The 20958-nt window shown below is 46.2% G+C and overlaps 6 protein-coding genes across 6 annotated transcripts; 2 read left to right on the top strand and 4 right to left on the bottom strand.

Annotated features, from left to right (window-relative positions):
- Nucleotides 1-52: 52 nt before the first annotated feature.
- E0L32_000496 (uncharacterized protein) lies at nt 53-3661 on the bottom strand (the record flags this gene model as incomplete). Its single annotated transcript, XM_031139435.1, has 1 exon — nt 53-3661. The coding sequence occupies one exon, from the start codon at nt 3659-3661 to the stop codon at nt 53-55; it is 3609 nt and encodes a 1202-aa protein (XP_030995813.1).
- Nucleotides 3662-4392: 731 nt separating this feature from the next.
- E0L32_000495 (uncharacterized protein) lies at nt 4393-5015 on the top strand (the record flags this gene model as incomplete). Its single annotated transcript, XM_031139424.1, has 2 exons — nt 4393-4450; nt 4561-5015. 2 exons carry the CDS (start codon nt 4393-4395, stop codon nt 5013-5015), a joined length of 513 nt encoding a protein of 170 aa, XP_030995812.1.
- Nucleotides 5016-5414: 399 nt separating this feature from the next.
- On the bottom strand, nt 5415-6272 carry E0L32_000494 (uncharacterized protein; the record flags this gene model as incomplete). The annotated part of the gene is made up of 1 exon (XM_031139413.1): nt 5415-6272. The coding sequence occupies one exon, from the start codon at nt 6270-6272 to the stop codon at nt 5415-5417; it is 858 nt and encodes a 285-aa protein (XP_030995811.1).
- Nucleotides 6273-7096: 824 nt separating this feature from the next.
- E0L32_000493 (uncharacterized protein) lies at nt 7097-8449 on the bottom strand (the record flags this gene model as incomplete). The annotated part of the gene is made up of 2 exons (XM_031139402.1): nt 7097-8232; nt 8332-8449. The coding sequence occupies 2 exons, from the start codon at nt 8447-8449 to the stop codon at nt 7097-7099; spliced, it is 1254 nt and encodes a 417-aa protein (XP_030995810.1).
- A 726-nt stretch (nt 8450-9175) lies between these two features.
- On the top strand, nt 9176-10017 carry E0L32_000492 (uncharacterized protein; the record flags this gene model as incomplete). The annotated part of the gene is made up of 2 exons (XM_031139391.1): nt 9176-9658; nt 9730-10017. The coding sequence occupies 2 exons, from the start codon at nt 9176-9178 to the stop codon at nt 10015-10017; spliced, it is 771 nt and encodes a 256-aa protein (XP_030995809.1).
- Nucleotides 10018-10413: 396 nt separating this feature from the next.
- E0L32_000491 (uncharacterized protein) lies at nt 10414-12045 on the bottom strand (the record flags this gene model as incomplete). Its single annotated transcript, XM_031139380.1, has 1 exon — nt 10414-12045. The coding sequence occupies one exon, from the start codon at nt 12043-12045 to the stop codon at nt 10414-10416; it is 1632 nt and encodes a 543-aa protein (XP_030995808.1).
- Between the last annotated feature and the right edge of the window lie 8913 nt (nt 12046-20958).

Genomic DNA, 20958 nt, shown 5'->3' with positions numbered 1-20958 from the left:
CAGCAAAAAAAAAAAAAAAAAAAGCCCAAGCTCTGCCCTGGTGAAACCATCATCAACCCCATGTACCACCGCCGCCCCCGGACCTGCCCGCCCTCCTCTGGGCGCTGAGCCTCCAGTCGTCCGGGCCCTGGAACTTGTTGTACAGCGGCTGTATCCGCTCGGCCTTCTTGCGCTTGCTCAGCTTGTCCGAGGCGGCCACCTTGAAGAAGGTCGGCGCCGCCTCGACGAGCCACTTGGGCTCGATGTTGGTCGTGCAGTGCATGTACTCCTTGGTCGTCAGCACGAGCGTGTGGTAGATGACCCACTCGGCCTGCTTGCCGAACAGCGCCGAGCTCGGGTGCAGGTAGACGGGCGTGCCCTCGATGAGCGTCTTGTACCCCTCCTGCGGGTCCTTGCGCGCCGAGTTGCGGAAGAAGCCCGAGCAGAGCGCCTGCCGCACCTTGTTGGTGTTGCTGCCGCACGACACGACGGGGTGCTTGTACCGCTGCATGATCTTCTCGAGCTGCTGCCGCACGTCCTTGGCCCGGGTCATGGAGCGGAACTGGATAAAGTTCTCGGCGCACCACGGCTTCGAGTAGCGCGACTGCTTCCACGAGTTGTACACGTTGAGCATCGTCAGGTGGTCGCCCGAGGGGTCGTGGAACTTGGCCTTCTTCTGGTCCGCCTGCGACTGCTTCTCCTTCGGGCGGTAGAAGACGTTGGGCAGGTTGAGCATGGCGACGATGCTCAGCATCTCGTCTGAACAACCAATGTCGACGGCGGCGATGAGCACCTTTGCGAGAGAGGGCTCCATGGGGAAGTCGGCCATCTTGCGGCCCAGGCGCGTAAGGAGGCCCTCGTCATCCAGAGCGGACAGGGCATAGAGCTCTTCCAATGCTGTAAGCATGGTGTTGATGGGAGGTGGGTCCATGAAGTCGAAGTGCAGAAGGTCGTTGATGCCCATCGCCTTCAGCATGAGAATGGTGTTGGACAAGTTCTGGCGTTGGATTTCGGGGATGGTGGTTGGCAGCATCTCGGACTGATAAGCTGCCTCGGTGTAAAGCCTGAAGCACTTGCCAGGACCGGTACGCCCTGCTCGACCAGCTCTTTGGTTTGCTTGAGCTTGCGAGATGGGCGTAACAACCAGAGAGTCCATGCCCAGCTTCGGGTCGTAGGCGTTTTGCTTCACGAACCCCGGGTCGACGACGTAGTAAATGTGATCAATGGTAATGGAGGTCTCGGCAATGTTGGTGGCAATGACGACCTTGCGACTGCCGGGAGGTGCGGGCTCGAAGATCCTGCTCTGCATCTCGTTGGGTAGCGCAGAGTAGACGGGGAGAATGAGCAGCTCGGGAACGTTGGGACCCAAGGCTTTCATCCGCTCAAACAGGATTTCGCAGGCTGTGTCAATCTCTTCCTGGCCTGTGAGGAAGAGCAGAATGTCGCCCATGGGTTCCGTAAGATGGATCTGCATGACGGTAACAAGAGCAGCATCCAGGTAATCGGACTCGGGCTCTCGAGAGTAAAGAATCTCAACCGGGAAAGTTCGGCCGGGAATGGTAAAGATAGGACATTCGTTGAAGTATGCCGAAAACTTGTCAGCATCCAGTGTTGCTGAGGTGACAATGACCTTGAGGTCAGGGCGACGTTTCAGGGCCTTTTTAAGAAGGGCGAAGAGAACATCGGTGGCGATGGTGCGTTCGTGGGCCTCGTCGAGCATAATGACAGAGTACCGCCGCATGTCTGCGTCCATGAGAATCTCACGCTGAAGCATACCATCCGTCATGTACTTGATTTTGGTAGCCGGGCTAGTACAGTCCTCGAAACGAATCGTGTATCCGACTTCTTGGCCCAGTTGGCAGCCGACCTCTTCCGCGACACGCTTGGCCACCGACATGGCTGCCACACGACGGGGCTGGGTGCAGCCGATGATGCCGTCGTTGGCAAAGCCGGCCTCGGCCAGATATTGGGTGAGCTGTGTGGTTTTGCCGGAGCCCGTCTCACCGACCACGATCAGAATCTGATTATCCTTGACAGCGCTGATGAGCTGGCTTCTGAAGGCATACACTGGGAGCGACTCCCGCTGCTGCTTGATGGTCATGTTGGTGCGTTTTCCGAAGGACTGATCCTTGGACTGGATGACTTTCTTCCACTCGGGTACGGCGTCAGTCTTGGCGTGTGCCTGGGCGTTCCTGAACTCGCTTGCGAACTTGCGTTTTTCGGGGTCCGCCATGGGATCATTCCACTGCGCCGACAGGTTCACCTTGTTCTGGTCCTCCCTCTCCTTCGCCTCGGCCTCAGCCTCTTGTTGCCTTATTTCCCTCCTCTCTTTCGCTAGCGAAGTGCCAGACATGGCGGCCCTGTTCAACGATCCGTCGGGGGCCTTGACTACCCTGATGGGGGATAGTTCGAGGGACTGCTTGGTCTGACCTGCCAGGAAAGGCGGTTCCTCCTCTCTGATCTCGATATCGACATCCTCCTCAAGCTCCATCTGTCCCTCGCCCGTCAAGGTCGAGTTGTACTCGTCTTCGAGGTCGGGATAGTCGGAGGCCTTGGCGACTCCAGAGGCGATCAGCTGCCGAATCTCCCACCGTTCCGGAGATGTCATCCTTTTCTTCTGGTGCCGTTTGGGGGGTAAGGTGTTGGTAAAGGCGACGGGCTTGTCCTCGACCAGGTTACCATGGCCATTTCGGCCACCGCCTAGAGCCTCCATATTTGCGCCAGACTGTATCCTGGCCTGGGGCGCAAGATCCATACCGGTCTCTTGGTCCACCTCCTTCATGGATAGACCTATCCTGTTCCCTTCAATTTTGGTGACCTTGACCTTGACTTCCTGGCCTCTGGAGAGCAGATCCGAGGGATGATTGACGCGCTGGCCGTCAACGAGCGCAGACACGTGCACCAGACCGTCGACTTTGCCTTTGACTCCATGGAGATTGACAAAGGCGCCAAAGTCCTTGATTCCAGTGACATGACCCTCGTAGACCTTGTAAAGCTTTGGTTCGTCATCCAACTCGGGGTCCGGCCGCCTCGAGAACCTGTCGTCATAGTTGTCGTCGTCCCTGTCCTTGCGCCGTCGCCGCTCCTTACGCGGGTTGCGAGATGACTCGTAATCATCGTCGCCATATCGATCATTGCGCCTTCCCCTCGAGAGGGATCGGGATCTTGACCTGTACCGGTCCTTGCGTCGGCGACCGAATTCGTCCTGGTCGTCGAGCGGGCTGCGGCTGCGCTTGCGCGATGCTTTCTCGGTCCTGGCCTTGCCCTCGAGGTTCTCCAGCATGGCCAGAGTATCGTCGATCGCGTCCGTTTCCTTGCCATCCATCATGCCGTCCTCGTATTCGACCTCCTTGTCGGGTACTGCCAGGCCACGGAAGACCTGGGTTTTCTCCTCGACCGACCTCCCAGCGCGTTGGTCGCTATTGCCATTCTGTTGGGCCTGGCCCCGGAACTTGGGATGCATCGCAAGGACCAGCCGATCGACACTCTCCACCAAGCTGGGTGGGAAGTCAGCGCCCACCCCGGCCAGCTTCTTCTTGAACTCGGCCAAGCCGCCACATTCTAGCCGTTGCGCGATCACGAATTCGGCGAGGGTCTTTTCGGAGATGCCCAGATGGTTTTGCAGTTCCGAGGTGACCTTGGACACCAGGGAGAGCAGCTCGAGGTTCTCGAGGTCATCCATGGCGGCGTATTCGGCAGGTTGACCTGCCTTGATGGCGAGGGCGCAAAGTTCCTGGGGTGGTGATTGATGTCTGCAAGAAACCGCCAGCCCGAAGTTTGGTTGCCCTTCGAAGCCTGGGACAAGATCCGTGGTGGGTCCACCGCTTATCGTTATCAGAGGCGCCACCTCTTGTACAATACATGGGAACTCATAGCATAAGCCAGAGAAGAATTATACAGCTGTCTACAGACTCGGATTGTAGTTAGATCCAATCTACCTACCTAGGTCGGTATTGCATGATCACTCTGGATAACTCTACTGCCCAAAACTAAAATCCGAGGTATTTCCCCATCAAAATTGGCTATTAAGTGGTCGTTTGCAAGAAGCTCCAAATAGCGAGAGAGCACCAGCTGAACTGAAATGACAGTTCCACACCCCACAGACAGGCCTGACAGGTGCGAGTTATGCATGTCAAAATTATGCACAAATGGCACCAGCTGCGACGGCCATTACGCAAGCACGGGCTTCTTGTATGGGGGGACGACCCCTGCACGCACTGCCCGCTCCACCACCTGCTAATTCGAGGTGCCGGCGTGACCTCTTGCATCACCGCATCGTCTCTCCCACATTCTTAGGCATCTCGAGACATTGATCCATCTATCCTGACCTTCTCTCCTTAACATCCTCTATTTTCGCACTCTGCTTTTATTTCCCACCCAAGATCTCGATACAGTGTATCCTCAACATACACAATGTGCTCCGCAGATATTTTCCTCGGCCTGCTGGCCATCCTCTTCCCTCCTCTACCCGGTAAGTCACTCGATGCGCCGCCCCGCTTTGCGATTCGAGTCTGCCTGGAGTTGCATCATCCTGAAGCTCTGGAGCATCAACGATAGCTAACATTGTCTATCTCATCGCAGTCTGGGTCAAGACCGGCATCTGCTCCGCCGATTCCCTCATCAACATCCTCCTCTGCGTGCTAGGCTTTGTAAGTCGCAAACCCCCCCTCCTGTGGCCGTCGCACCCTTCCATGCTAATCTCGAGCCTTGCGATGCAGATCCCCGGCCTCCTCCATTCGTGGTATATCATCGCCAAGTATCCCGAGCCGAGCTACGAGTACCAGACCGTCTCGCAGGACAGCGAGGCCGGCGGCGGCCGCGTCACCTACGTCATCGTCCAGCCGGACGGTCGCCACCACCACCAGCACCAGCCGCCCAAGCCCCAGGGCCACATGACCTACGGCACGACCGACAACGCCAGCGGCGGCCCCTCGTCGCAGACCCAGAATGCCGGCGAGGGCGGCAGCAACGGCGCGCCGCCGCCGAGCTACGCCCAGGTCGTCTCTGGCGATCATAAGGTGCAGACCCAGGAGTAGAACGGCTGTGACTGCCCGGAGGCCGTGCGCTATGATATATCAGGGCGCTGGAATCCAGTCAAGCGACAAATTCATTACTGTCCTCACTGCGGCTGGCAGTAGACGCGGCGGAGACGGGAGTAATAGCGGAGGCAGGGTTTGAACATACGAATAGGGGCTGGGATCTGGCTCTGGTTGGGATACACTCGTTTTCCATGGTGTTTTATGGTATATGGAGTCATTAGGGGTGGTGCTGTACGAGTAGGAATCTTGTTATGTGCGGATCGCAAGAAGTTCATTAGTTACACACACGCGCGCAAGGCGCGATCTCACTTTGCAACTGCGTCTATGAGATGAGATTCCATAGACTTTTATTTACCAACCTGCCAGTCCCCCTTCGCGGATTACTTCCAGGTAGGTTCACGCAGCAAACCTGCCCTCAATGACATCCCTCTGCGCAAAGGCGAACCAGTTGGAAAACTCGACAGCCTGGTGCTCCCTCAGCCCCTCCACGACGTCCGCCGGCGTCCCAGCCGGCAGCCAGACGGCCAGCACGGCCTCGACGCCCCTCGTCCCGGCCTCGACCTCCTCCCCCGGGCGCAGGTCGCGGAACGAGTTGTGGATGTCGCCCACGACGGCGAGGCTCCCGTCCTGCAGCACCGCCTGCCCCGTCGCCTGGTGCGGGAAGCCCGGCAGCGCCCGCATGAAGGCCCTCTTGGGCCCGCCCCCGACGTACGCCGGGATCCGGTACCGCGTCACGAGCGGGCCCCACGCCTCGACGATGTCCACGGCCTGGCCGGCCATGCTCTCGACGTAGTGCTCCGGGTGCGCGCCGCTCATCTTGTGCGGGTCGCCCGTGTCGGCGGCGAACCAGGCGACGAAGGCGCCCGCGTCGTAGGCCGTGTTGTAGGCCCGCACGCGGGCCTCGGACAGGATCGGGGCGGCGGGCGCGCCGGTCTCGTTGTTGTTGTTGTTTCCTCCCCCCGAGGAGGAGGAGGCGCGGGCGAGGATGGCGTGCCAGGCGCGGTCGGCGGCGTCGATGTCCGGCCTGAGCAGGGCGCGGATGGCGCGGGCGCCGAGCCGGTCCTTGAGCTTGTTGAGGGCCGTGTGGGCCGAGGCGAGCTCGAAGGTCGTCGGGGCCGCTGGGGTTAGGGGCCCGGAGACGAGGTGGACTGCGAAGGGCGGCGGAGAGGTGGTGGCGGTGTCCTGCCTGGCGGTTGCGGGCAGGGCGGACGCCGTTGCGGCGAAGAGGGAGAAAGCGATTCGGGAGACACGCATGGCTGGTTTGAGATCTTTGGTGGACAGGACCCGGGACACAGACGGCCATTCCAGGTGGCTTGTAGACCCCTTTCTTATACATGTTGGTACACTTTGGCTGCAAGCTCGGACTTGCTTGGCACAGCCTTGTCCCAGTATCCCAATATCTGTCTGTGTTTGTTGCGTAATAGTAAGAAATTAGCATCAAGCCACTCCCACCTTGTGGAACTTGAGTGTCATGTCGTGGTCGCAAATCACGGATTGGTGAACGATGCTTCTTCATGGTGGAATCCTTCGTGAGCTAGCTAGCTGTATTCTGCGTAGTGCTTAGGTAGATCTGCGAGTCCGGCTCGGGGGAGGAGGCTTGTGATGTCCTGTCCACCGAGACCGAGGCCACCAATCGCAGTCTCGTGTAAGTCGTGCACCTTGGGGCTAGAGGAAAGGATGATGGGAACTTGAGTGTTCGTCAAGAGACTCCCTAATTAGTTCTCCATTCGGCAGCCGTACGAGCCATCGCGTACCTAGGATTGGGCTTATTGGGGTTCTGGATCCATGTCTTGACAAAGCTCACGGCGTGGATTAGACAAGGCCCCTTATTCGGAGCCTCGTTATGCAGCTCATAGCCGCACTATCATACAATTTGAATTAGCAATCATGAAACTGGATGTTGTCGTGCTGAAGCATACACAGTCCCAGGCTTCATTCTGTATCACCATGCAATGCAAAGGTGATGAGAGCTTGACATTGCTAGTCATTCTTCCTCGGGCATTCTCAGCTCTTATGTAATTGATGCTATGTCACTCCGCTCCATCATCTCCTCCTACTTCACTTAATCATAACACGCATCATAACTTGGACGAGTCCTTCATAGCCCTCCTCAACATCGGCCCGACCTGCTTCCTGCTGTGATCCGCCCGGCCCTGGACCCAGCACTTCCGCCATCCATCCTGGCCGTCGGTATCGTCCAACTTGCCGCCCTGCCACTGGTCGAGCTGGAGCTGCTCGCGGTTCTGTTGCGCAAACACCTCCGCCGCGCCCTTGGCCTTCTCGCTGAGCGCCCAGACCAAGAGCTCCCGCTTCAGCTGGCCCCCAGGGTGCTCAACCGTCATGAGCGCCAGGATGTCCAGCCCTTGCTCCCGGGCCCAGCTGCGCATGGCGTCCAGGAACTCCTGCTTCGTGCCCGTCTGCTCGGCGAGGTATGCGAACCCCCTGAGGACGCTCGACATGCCCAGCCGCAGCTCACCCTCGTCCCACCGCTTGTAGTCCTTGCGCAGCACGTCGCGGTACCCCAGCCCGGAGATGTCCTCCTTGAGCCGCACGATCTCGTCAAAGTACAGCCCGCGGTCGTACCCGGCCGCCGTCCCCGCGGCGGGGAGGAGGAACCCCTCGGCGAACTCGGCGGACCGCACGTCCGTGCCGGTCGTCTTGCCCCCGTCGCGCAGGCAGACGGTGTCGATGAGGATGGGCCCCAGCGCCACGCGCGCGAGCTGCGCGTCCAGCTCCTCCTCCTCCTCCTCCCCGGGCTTGCAGTCACCGCTACCACTACCGGCCGCGTCGTCGGCCATCCGCCGCCACGTGTGCCGCACGTGCTCGACGACGAGGCTCATGCACGAGCCGGCCCTGCGCACGACGCGCGGCTCGTCGCCGCAGTCCTCGGGCACCTGGCCCTCCTCGTCGTGGTGGTCCACGCAGCCGACGACGCGGTCCCGGAACCGCGCGGCGAGGCCGCCCGTCAGCGCGTTGTGGTCGACGAGCACCCAGCGCGTGTCCGCGGCGCGCAGGTCCTCGGGGCCCGGCAGCTCCGTCAGCGTGAGCAGGTCGCTCGGCTGCAGGCCCGCGGGCGCCAGCACGGCCTCGAGCTCCGGCCGCAGGGCGAGGTCGGCGCGCGGCAGGTTGGACAGCGGGATGTGCAGCGTGCGGTGCGGAGGGGCGTGGGTGCGGAAGTAGGCGAGGAGCACGGCGGAGCAGAGGCTGTCGAGGTCTGGGGGGGCGGCAGTCCCGGGGTGTCAGCAGGGAAGGGGTGTGGGGGTTGGAAGACCCCTTCACGCGGAAGAGGCGAGACGGGGGAGTGCGGGCCTACCTGCGGACTCGTTGCCGACGACAAAAGTCAGTGGCGTAGGCCGCTGGGCCGCCGGGGTGAGCAACGCCTTGCGCGCGGTGCTCAGAAACGCGCTGAGGGACGGTCTTGGCGGCGGCATGGCCGTATGTCGACTTCCGTCAGTCATATATGAAGCTTGCGAGTGCTTTCTTGCCTACAGAACGTGCAAAATGTCTGCTGTGCCGGGATACAGATTGATTCATGTGCAGCGGCGGGCATGAGTCCATCGGGGGGTGCAACTCAGTTGCAACCACCACGATTGGCGGGTACCGCACATCGACGAACGAACGATAGGTAATGTCGATAGCAAATCCGGACCCCACCACTCACTCTTCTTTTTGTTTTACCCCAAAAAGGCAATCTCAGCCCGGGAACCCAGAGTTCTGATTGCCCGCCCTGTTATCTGCCGACGCAATCCATCTGATGATGATGTGCGTTCAAACCGTTTGGATCAAAAGCTCGACAGCACAGTCGGACTCGGTCGGACTGTCTTGCCTAGCCTCCGACAACGGCCGTGGTTCATCGGCCCCTCCACCCCGTCCGTGGCCACGATACCGACTAATGCCAATTGTGGGGGAAGGGCGTGCCGCGGTCGTCGGTCGAGCAAGGCGTGCCGCGGACTTGGCTCACATTGATAGTTCTGCTGTTGCTAGACAAGTTATATCTGCATCCGTGTCCTCCCTCGTGCCCCCGTCCCCGTCCCTGTCCTCCTCGTAATAGTCGTAGCAGAAGCCCGAGACGCAAAACGTGATCCATCATCATCATCCACGATCTCCATCACGCCAACATCCCCAGCCGACGACACCCTCTCATCGACCAGGCAGGCATGGGCTCCCAAGGCACCCCAGGCCCCATCCGCCTGGCCATCCTCATGACCGACGTCCCGCTGCCCGGCACGTGCGCCCGGTACACCGACTACGCCGGCGTCTTCACCGACATGTTCGCCCGCGCCGTCGCGCCCGCGCCCCTCTCCGACTTCCTGACCGTCACCAAGCACGACGTCGTCGCGGACGGCGCCGGCGCGTCCTACCCGCGGCCCGAGGACGTCGACGCCGTGCTCATCACGGGCAGCCGGCACGACTCCTTCGCCGACGACCCCTGGATCCTGAGGCTCGTCGACTGGACCCGCGCGGCCCTCGCCGCCGAGGGGCCGTCCCGCGTGCGCGTCGTGGGCGTCTGCTTCGGGCACCAGATCGTCGCCCGCGCCCTGGGCGCGCGGGTCGACCGCAACCCGGGCGGGTGGGAGCTGGCCGTGACCGAGGTGCGGCTGTCGGCCGAGGGCAGGAAGCTGTTTGGCCTGGACAAGATGGTGAGTCCCTTGACAGAACAGCAAACACAACAAGAACTGAATCAAAGAACTAACTAACCTCCCGCAAACAGAGGATACACCAGATGCACCGAGACGCCGTCTTCTCATATCCGGCCGGCGCGGTGCCGCTGGCAGATACAGACATATGCCCCGTCCAGGGCATGCTCGTCCCGGGCAAGGTCATCACGGTGCAGGGCCACCCCGAGTTCACAGAGGGCATTGTCCGGGAGATTCTCGAGTCGAGGCATGACTCCAAGATCATCAGCGACGAGCTGTACAAGTCGGGCATAGATCGGGTTGCTAACGAGCACGACGGCCTCACGATAGCAAGAGCCTTTCTCAAATTTATGCGCGAATGAAGTTAATCCCAACACGTTTTAAAGCTCTCGCATCTCATGGCACAGAGACATGCCCACTGCCATCACTTCTAAGAGATAATACTTCAATGAATGAGAATGCCCTTAGCTTTGCAAAGTGTCTATTGACGGACAGTATCGAAGTGCTCTAATCAAGGTCTGGTTATCCAAGAAACCAGCCGTCTAACTCCTATTGTCCCTCGAGCCAGCCCTCTGGGACAAGAATGATCGCTATATGCCTCTCGCCTCCCAGCCCAGATTCCGTTCCCATGGGTATAAAGTGTGTCTATCCAACGCCAAAAAAAAACAAAGACAAAAAGCCTCCCGTGTATGCAGGCATGAGAATCCCAAGCAGTCCGGCCCGGAGGCAATGCAAAATGTCAAACGCGCGCCGATTCATCAGTCATCCTCACCACCCGATACGCCCGCCTCTGCATCCCACCAATGAGCACCGCCTTTTCTGGGCGCTTGCCGGGAGCTCAGTGAGTCTCTCGTCATCTGCGCCCTCTCTGTCCTCTTAAGATCCTCCTGCGCCATCTCATGGTTCCGCCGGGCTCGTGCGGTCCGGCCGTCATTGACCATCTCCTCTGCAGTTCTGCCGCTTCCGGCAATCCTCCCTTTCAGAGTGAAGGTCATTCGCTTGCGTAGGCTCTCCCAGAAGCCGCCTTTGACGTGGCGCCAAGGCTTCTCCCGGACCATGAACAAGACGCAGTCAACCGTTCCCTGGGTGCATAGAGAGGCCAGGCTGAGAGCTAGAAGCCAAAACGGTCCGTCCGAGCCGTCGGGAGTAAACGCGTCGTCGTACTGCAAGATGTGTGAAACAAAAGGAAAGATCCATGTCAGGATGTAGACGACAGGATAGACGAATAGTAGTTTAAGTTGCCGACGAGTGCGGTGCCGTGAGCGTGCCAGACCGTCATTAGCGTCGGCACCCGCCGAAGAGAGATACACCTCGGACGAGTCGTGAGAAGAATCGAAGTCGCTGGGACCCCGGCGCAGGACAGCAATGAGATCCATGATAGAGGCACTGGTAATAGTCTCACCGAGGATCGGAGCGGGCAACATGGTGGTACCATTCGGGGTAGCAGTCTGCGGGGTGGTTTCACGCGAGCTTTCCGTGTCGTCGCCGGCCCGAGTAACATGCTTCAGCGCCGAGTCGCGGCGTGCAGAGGGCACTCCGTGTACCGGGGCGGGTGGCTTGATCTGTGCCGATAGTGGCTGTATGACCGGCGTGCTTACACCGGTCGACGGTGTTTCGCATTCCAGATTCAGTCTCTTGCTGCTCGACTTGAAGTTCCAATCATCCCAATTCGGAATTTGGCGTTGGTCTGATCGCCACGAGGCCTGCTTGCTGTCGGGCAACCTGGAGGGACGGCGGCCCTGGATGAGCGGGGCCGTCCACAGCGAACCGACCGATGTAGGCCGGTCCCGCGTACCCCCGCGTTCGGTTTGGGCGGATGGCCGTCGCGATTCGGGCCCCGAAGGGATCAGGCCATGATATGCCAACGGCGGGGTCGGCGGCGGCGGGACCCTGTTCTGCGAAGGCCTGAAAGAGCTACGTCTACCATAGCGGCCAAGCAGTGTCGTAACATAAAAGTACACCACACAGCTGAGCACCAGAATGGAGATGAAGACAACATACCGTGGTACCCAGCTGAGTGCCATGCGGTACCACGGGTCTCGGACTGAGAGATAACAATACTCTCCCGTATTCTCGTAAGCGGGGGTGCCTTTGACGAACGCCAGGCAGGCCAGGAGGACCGGAAAGACGATATAGACGGCATAAGCGATGCGCCTATAGGGGTAGAGACCACTTTCACCTCCAGACCTCTTCGGTCGAAAGATGTAGAGAGCGCCATGTAATGTGATGAGAAAGATAGCCACATCACATGCTTCGATACCAATCGTGAGGAAGAATCCGCTGGCTTGACAGAAGGTCGAATCGGACTTGATCGGTCCACTGACAAAGTCGACGATCGGGAAGAGGAGGAAGAACAACGCCTTCAGGAAGTCACTCTGTATCAAAAGCATAATAAGACTGTTGAGATTCAGTACAAGACCTAGCAGAGAAGGGAAAAGGTGTGGATAGGGCTTACTCATGCCTGAAGCTGCGTCGCATCCGGAGAAACCAGTAGAAAGCAACAATGGCCGAAAGAAGACTGACTGTTGCCAGGGAGAGGGAAAGACACCGAAGGATGAAGATCTGATGCCGCCAGGTATACTCTAGAGAGGTGTCATCTTGGAGTTGGCGACGGAGAAGCTCGGCTTGCAGCCCAAGCAAGGGCCGGGTCAACAAGATGCCCAGCCCTGCCGACATGATTCTTGTTGTCGTCGTCCGTGTCCGTGTCCGTGTTGTTCGTGGTGGAATTGAACAGCGACGGCGGTTAGGTAGCGTATGTTGTATCCATCAACACGGCCCATTGCCAAACCATTGCTCACAAGGGTAGTGTTTCGTCCTTCAACATGTTGACATGATCGACTTTGGGATGGCTTGGCCGGCCGAGGGAATGGTCTGTCGCAGACCACCGCGTATCTTTCTAAGCGACCTGGAATTTGTGGGAGTAGAAGGCGATGTTGATCGAGGACAAAAGACCGCCTTCGACTGTGCCTGCCCAAATTGTCGTGGTTGCTGGTTCTGTGTGTCGAAGGGGGAAGCGACAAAGCAGGCGTCGTTGCTGCTTCAAAGCCGCTACTGCTGCATGTGGGCGTCGGCGCTCTCCGAGTCCAACTGCACGACGACAAATAACACCCAAACACGGTCGATGACGACTGCAACTCTGCGCCCTGAAGTGCTACCGCAAACGCCAGTGACACCTTTGTTGGTTCCGAGTAGTGGTGGTCAAGTTCACAACTGTGCCAGATCTACAAGGAAGTCCGGGCGTGGTCGAGGTCAATAGAAGCGGAAACCAGGGTCGAGAAGCACGACGGGAAAGATGGCTGAAGCCAGGTAAGCCAAAAACAATCCTTATTGCCTCCTAGGGCCAAAGAGAGGGCATGGCTGGGATGTGTCTGGGGTTTTACGAAAAAGCAAGTCGGCACACGCTCGAGGGCTAGCCGCCAGCCAAGCCGAGCTGGACTGTTGTTGTCTGCCTCCCTCTCCTCTCTCTCCCCCCACTCGTGGAGCGCATACGACATGCTCGACATTGACAGCAAGCGGAGATCGGGGGGGAGGCTACTGGAGACTAGGGATTGCTCGCCCCAGGAGAGGGGAGCGGGAGCGAATCGACACTTGGGATTTCAACGGCGGATGAGTTAGCACTTGAGGGCTAGTTGCAGGGTGTCAATGCTGTCGAGACTTCGACTAGTGGAAACACCTCGAGGAAATCCCGCTTCAAGGATCCCGCAGATCGGCGGCAGATCATGCTCATCATCCCACCCATTATTTTTGGCACAGACCACAGGCAAACCAGTCCCGGGTGACTGGAAAGCAAAAACGAACAGGGTTCGGGCGCAGCATGTGCGCTGTACGGCACTCCATTGCTCCGTCCACATCCCCCCTGCGACCTGTGACCGCCTCACCAGGCAAGGAGCCGCGTGCTGAGAGGCCGGGCCAGTGGCCAATGCCATTGCAGCAAACGAGACCAGCGCGGAGCAAGGAGGAGGAGCAGGAGGATGACTGCGCATGACGAGACAAGTACCCTCGCTCAGGTTGAGACTTGTGTTCTTTTCATGACGCCGTAATCGTACGAATTTCCTCGTCTCTGCCTCACTACTGACTAGTTAGTCAATTTGGTGATTCTCAAAAGACCAGGACCGGGCCTAGGTGAAAAGAGGAAAGCCCCCGCGACATCCCACCAACGCCAACAGCCCCAGAGAGGCCTTACGAATCCACACAAACTTAAGTACTGTACGTACAAGTAGGTAGTACCCGACGACGCATCCTTTCCGACGGGTCCAGCTCGGGGGCTTGCTAGACGAAGGCAAAAGATTGGACCTTGATCCACCCTCCTCTCCTATGCGAGTTGTTGGCAGCCAGCAAAACCAGGTTGCAGGTCGACGTGGCTTCCGAGATCAACGGCCCTCTCAGACAGCATTTGTTCCTGTCAGAAGGGGCTGGTCCACTAAGGACAACCCCAGGGTAAATTTAGTATGTGGAGCTGTCTCTGCCCAATCACATCGCCCTTTAGGGCCATCTCTAAGGGCTGGCGGCCCTCTAGCAGCCTTCTCCTTTTCTCTCTTAAAATTAGATATCTTAATAAATAGAATTTAATTAATCTAATTTTTAGTTAATAGTTATAAGTCTGATTAATATTTAATTAAGTAAATTAGAGTAGATCTATTTACTTAAAGTAATTATTATAAGATTTAGATTATAGAGTTATAGATTTCTATAGCTAAATTTAATAAGAAGTAATTAGAATCTTTTAAAATATAATAATAATTTAATTAATCTTTTATTTAAATTAAAGTATTATTTAATTAATTCTCTTAATTATTTAATTATAATATTATAATTAAAAAGAATTTAAATAATAATTAAATAATAATTCTTATTAATAAAATAGATTAAAATATATAGTATTTATATATTTATCTTAAGATTAATAATAATAAGATTTAAGAGTATATTAATTTAAATAAAGATTAAAATTTAAAGTCTTTTAAAGATTATTTAAAATATTCTTTTATTCTTTTAATAATATTATAAGAGAAAGAATTAATAATAATATATTAAAAGTTTAAGATAAGAAAGAACTTCTTTAATATAAAGTTAGATAAATAAAAGACTTTAAACTTAATATATAAAAAGAAGAATAAAAAGCTAATTAAGATAAATAAGCTTATCTATTAAATAATTAAGTAATATATAACTTTATTTAATAAATTATTAAAAGAATAATAATAAGTAATTATATAGATTCTTAATAAGATAGAAGTAATTAGATAATTATTAAGAGTTAAATTACTATAGATAAGATTAATAATATTAAAGAAATATCTTAAGTTATTAAGCTTTAAAATAAGAATATAAGCTTAAGCTTAATATTAATAAGCTAGATAACTATCTAGATCTATTAATCTATTAATATAGATTAAATAATAAAAATAAACTTTATAATATATTAAGAATATTAATATTAATAATATTTAAGATAATTAATCTATAGAGAACTTTCTTATTATTATTAATAATATTAATAAAGTTAATAATATCTTTATTTAAACTTATATAAATACTCTTAATTAAGAAGAATTAATTTTAAATAATTATATATTTACTTACTAACTTTAATAATAACTTATAATAATAATAATAATTAAGAGATTAATTAAAAGATTATTTAATATAATAATAAAGCTTATTTAAAGATTAATAGAGTAATTAATACTTTAAGATAAGACTTTAAATAATAAAAGATTTACTTATTCTTATAGAATAAAGTATAATAAGAATTAGTATTAGATTCTTTATTTAAAGAAGAAGCTAGTCTATATATTACTCTTCTTATAGAGAAAGTTAGAGAGGATATTATAGAAGATTATAAAGATAGATTAGCTATAAAAGTAATACTATAACTTAATTAAAGTAATTAAGAAGTTATTAGTAAAGTTATTATTAGTTAATTAAAGATTTAATAAGACTAGATAAATTAGAAGTATTTATATTTAAATAATTTTAATTAAGAAGATCTTTTAAAGAGTCTTCTTAAATATTATAATAAACTTCTTTATTATTATAATATATCTATTAAAGAATAACTTTATTTATAATATTAATATTATTTATTATATTATTAACTTAAAGAAAAAGCTTATTAGAGATATATATTAATTAATAACTAATATTATTAATATAGATAATATTATAATATTATATTATAATATAGAAGAGGTAATAATAGAGATTAATATTCTTATTAATCTAGCTCTCTTTAAGCTAAAGAATATTATTATTATTAAAGACTTCTATATTAATCTAATCTTTTATAAAGTAATAAGAGAGGTAGAATATTAATAGAATAATAATAACTATAATATTATTAAGAATTTTATATTAAAACTAATAGTCTTTTTAACTAAATAAATTAAGAGCTATATTATAATTAACTTTTATTAAAGTTAAGAATAAGCTAATAAATAATAATTAGATAAAGCTATTAATATAGTCTTATTATAAAAGCCTAGCTTAAAAAGTAAGATAAGATATAATATCTAGTATAAAAGAATAAGATATCTTAATAATAAAGCTCTAGGCTACTTATCTATTAATATTAAAGAAGTTATAATTACTAGTAAGTTTAATCAGCCTTATTAAATATATATTAAAGCTAAGATAAAGTAATAAGTCTTAAGAAGGCTAAATAATTAACTAATAGAATATCTATTTAATTAAATCTATTTAAATCTCTTTATAATATTAGACTATCTTAATAGTTTAATAATAGTTCTAATTATTAAAGATAAATTCTTAGACTTAAAAGTTATATATTCTTTATTAAATAAGAAGAAGTATATTCTTCTTAAAACTCTTTATAACTATTATAGCCTAATAAACTAATAATAAAGTCTTTAGGTTTAATAAGATTATAATAATAATAAACTAACTCTTAATATTAATATTATTAAGAAGTAGAAATAATATAAAGAGATTATATAGAAACTATTATTAATATATATATATTAATCTAATAACTATACTAAGTAATTTAAGAAAATAATATAAATAAAGGCTAATATAATATTATTTAATATTAATCTACTAATTAATCTAATTAATAAGATTTATAAAGTAGTAATCTATCTTTATAATAAATCCTCTTATTAAGCTAATAACTAGAAGTTATTAAAAGAGATTATTAAATAATAATATTAAAAGAATAAATACTAAATTCTAAATAATTTAAACTAATTAGATCTTAACTATATTAAAGAGTATAATTTAAAGATATATTATCTTAAAGATAAATATTATAATATTATAATATTAATTAAAACTAAATATTAACTCTATATTAAGATTAAATATCTTATTAGCTATAAAGATATAAATATTTAATAGATCTAGATTCTTAAGAAGAGAAAGATTATTCTATTAAGAGATATAATCTTTAAATAAGAGTTCTTCTTTAAAAAGAAGAATTATAATAAATCTAGAGAGAGAATAACTATATTTATATTATTAATAGAGGTCTATAAGTTATTAAAATTAGTAAAGAGAGAGCTAGAGTTTAAAGAGACTAATAATAAGATTATTAATCTCTTTAATTTAATAGATAAACTATTTAAAGCTATTAGAAAGAGAAATTAGTCTTAATAGGCTAAAGTAATTAAAAAGGCTAGTTTAATATAAGAGAGGCTTAAAAAGATAATTATTATCTACTTAACTTCTTATTAAAGTAAAGAGCTAATTTAAGAACTAGTTATAATAAGACTAATAAAAAGCTTTAAATTTATAATCTTTAGTTTAATAACTTTAGAAACTTTATTAAAAAAAGAGAATAGTATTTTAAAGATATTAGAAAATTTTTAGAAAGATTTCTTAAGTTTTATATTAATTAGATAATTAACTTAAAATTATAAGCTAATAGACTATATATAATAATTAAGAGAGTAAGAGAAGCTCTTTAAAAGATAATAATAAGTAGTTAATAGGATAATTCTAAGAGATTATTATAATATTAATATAATTTATATTAGCTTCTAAGTTAAAGTAGTCTTTATTAAATAAGAGCCTTAATAATTACTTTAATTATATTAAAATAATCTATTATTAAAGTTAAGAAATATTAAGAAGGCTATTAATAATCTCTATAATTAATACTAGCTTAAAGCTATATAAAAGAAGGTTAAAAATATTTAAGATAATAAGATATTAAAGATAATAAACTATTATAAAGTTAAGAGCTAGATAGTTATATTATTAAAGTAGATATTTATTTATAAGTTTAATAATAAAGAGTATATTAAGAGATTTAAGGCTAGAATCTATATTTAAAAAGATTAATAACTATTAAATAATTAGAATATCTATATTACTATATTAATAGAAAGATCTTTTTAAATTCTTATAGTTATTACTATAAGATTTAAACTTAAGATAAAGTAATTAGATATAATTAATATCTTTATTAATATCTATCTTAATAAGAAGATATTTATAGAACTTTTATTATATTTTAAATAGACTAATAAGATTACTTATTTAATTAAAGTACTATATAGCCTATAGATATTACTATTACTTTAGTAGAAGCTTCTCTTAATAATTCTTATTAAAATAGAATTTATTTAATTAATTAAAGAGTTATATCTCTTCTATAATAACTTTATTTTAATATTCTTTTATATTAATAATATTATTTATCTTTATTATAAGAAGAATAAAGCTAAAGAAGAAGTCTTTAAAAAGATCTTAATCTATTAATTTAAAATAAGAAATTTAAAAGATATTAAGTAGTTCTTAGAAATAAGAGTTATTTAAAGTATTAATTAAAGCTAGATTTAAATCTTATAAGAAGATAAGATTATTAATCTTATTATTAAATATAAGCTTAATAATATAATTAAAGAGCTAGCTATTCTTATATTAATTAAGAAGATTATAAAGCTAGATAAGTAAATAATCTTATTAGAGATTTATATCTATTAATAAAAGATAAGATCTTTAATCTATCTTAATATTATTATAAGACTAAATATTATTAAAGTAATTATTAGTCTTATCTACTTTCTTATAAATCCTCTATTTAAAGTAATAAGGAAGATAAATAAAGTTATCTATTATCTTTTAAAAATAAAAAAGCTAGATATTTTATTTAATAGAAATAATTTAAATCTCTTACTTAAAGTCTATATTAATACTTTATTTAAAGATAATTTAAAGAATTAAAAGTTCTTCTAAAAATATCTTATAATATTATTTAAAAGTATTATTAATTAAAAAATAATTAAATAAAATATTATTATTATCTTATTTATTAAAATAGAGTTATTTATCTTTATAAACTTTTTTTAAGAAATTATTATTATTATATAGTTTTTTAAGAAGATAATATTATAATTATTAAACTAATTTATTATTTATTATAATAATTATTAAATTATTTACTTAATTAAAAATAAAAACTTATAACTTAAAATAACTTTAAGATATATTAATATTTATTATTATTAAGCTTAATAAAAGATTTAAAAGAAGATAATAAAGATAGAATATCTAACTATTAATTAAATATTAATTAATAGACTAATTAAGATTTTTTTAATTAATAAGTATTAAAAGTTTATTAAGTAGTTAGATCTTTATTTCTATTTTATTATTATCTTAAGAGATAATTAAAATTAGTAAAAAGAATAGTAATTTCTAATTATATTAAATAAAAAGAACTTCTTAAGATCTAAAGATATTAAGAAGTTTAGAAATCTAATTAGAAATTAAATCTAGATCTTTTATTAAAGAAAATAGATATCTTATTATTAAACTATTAAAATTACTTATAGAAAGTATTATATTATTATTTTTTATATATCTCTTTCTATTATTATTTAAAAGAAGGATAAAAAGATTAATATTCTTTATAAAGATTAAATCTATAGAATCTTTTAATTTAATTAATCTAAATAAGAAATTAATAAATTTAAAAAATATTTTAATTAAAATTATTTAAAATTATATCTTAAAGCTTAAAGATATTTAAAATCTAATTTAAAAATCTAATTAAAATTTAAATTTAAATCTTTTATCTTAAAAAATAAATATTATAATTATTAAATTATTAAATTAATTATTAAAAAGAATAGAAATTATTTAAAACTATATAAAATATATTAAGATATATAAGAAAGATATAAAAATTAATAATAAAAAAATAATCTTTATAAGACCTTTAATTTAATATATATCTATATTAATATTTAATATATAGTTAATAAGACTAAAAGTAATTAATTAATCTTTAATATTAAATAAAATTATTAATTTCCTATTTAAGATATAGAAATAACTTTAGATCTCCTAGAATTCTAGATTCTAAAGATCTAGAGAGATATATCAGAAGAAGCTAGTCTACTAAGAATAACCCTAGGGCAAATTTAATATATAGAGCTGTCTCTGCCTAACCACACCGCCCTTTAGGGCCACCCCTAAGGGCCGGCGGCCCTCTAGCAGCCTTCCCCTTTTCTCCCTTAGAATTAGACACCTCAACGAATAGAATTCGATTGATCCGACCCTTAGTTGACAGTTCCTGATGATGAAAAGGATCATCAACAAGCTGCTGTGCCACCGGATTCTCTGTCTCTGTCGCCTAATCCCTCGCGAGGGGGGACTGGAATCATGCCTCCGAGCTGGGCCTGCAATTAGGGAGCAAGGAGGAAATAGTCTCCCCGGATCTCACAGAGGCGGTGAGACCAGCTCCGAACAGCGGCTAACAGGGCAGACGGGGCCGCCATCAGCTCCCATCCCAACGTGCCTAGACTCGGACCCAGATCCAGCAACAGAACAGCCCAGTGCCCATCACAATATCCGACGTCCGAGGCTGTTTAGTGCCCCAACATCTCTATTAGCTCGGCCCCTTGCGCTTTTGCGCTGTTTTCCCACTGACCGCATCAGTGCCAAGCAAACCACCAGGCCTGATCCCCCTCCTGATAGGTACACCTCATCGCCTGATTGTGCGCATGTCTCGGCTCTTACTCCAAGCTGGCAAGACAAACATCTGGGCTGGACTGTTTTCCCGATCTGCCCAAATACAGCCCGCGTGACTGGCTCCCAGCTGATGAACTTTGGTTCGCTGCAGGGTCCCATCTCGAGGTCCATTGAAACATTTGTCTGCCACCAATATGCTCCAAATGATCAAATGACAGAGGTATCAACAGTCACAAATGTGACCATTTTCGAGTGGTCAGCATCATGGTCTCAACAACCTTCTTTCCCCAGGTCCTTTCCCCAGATTTTGCACGGACCAAGTTCGTGATGAGACCCCCAACCTAATAAGGAGCCAAAGCCGA

Source organism: Thyridium curvatum (assembly GCF_004353045.1).
Source record: "Thyridium curvatum strain D216 chromosome Unknown NODE_2_length_892811_cov_85.036431, whole genome shotgun sequence".
Lineage (NCBI taxonomy): Eukaryota > Fungi > Ascomycota > Sordariomycetes > Thyridiales > Thyridiaceae > Thyridium > Thyridium curvatum.
This window is presented reverse-complemented; position numbering and strand designations above follow the sequence as displayed.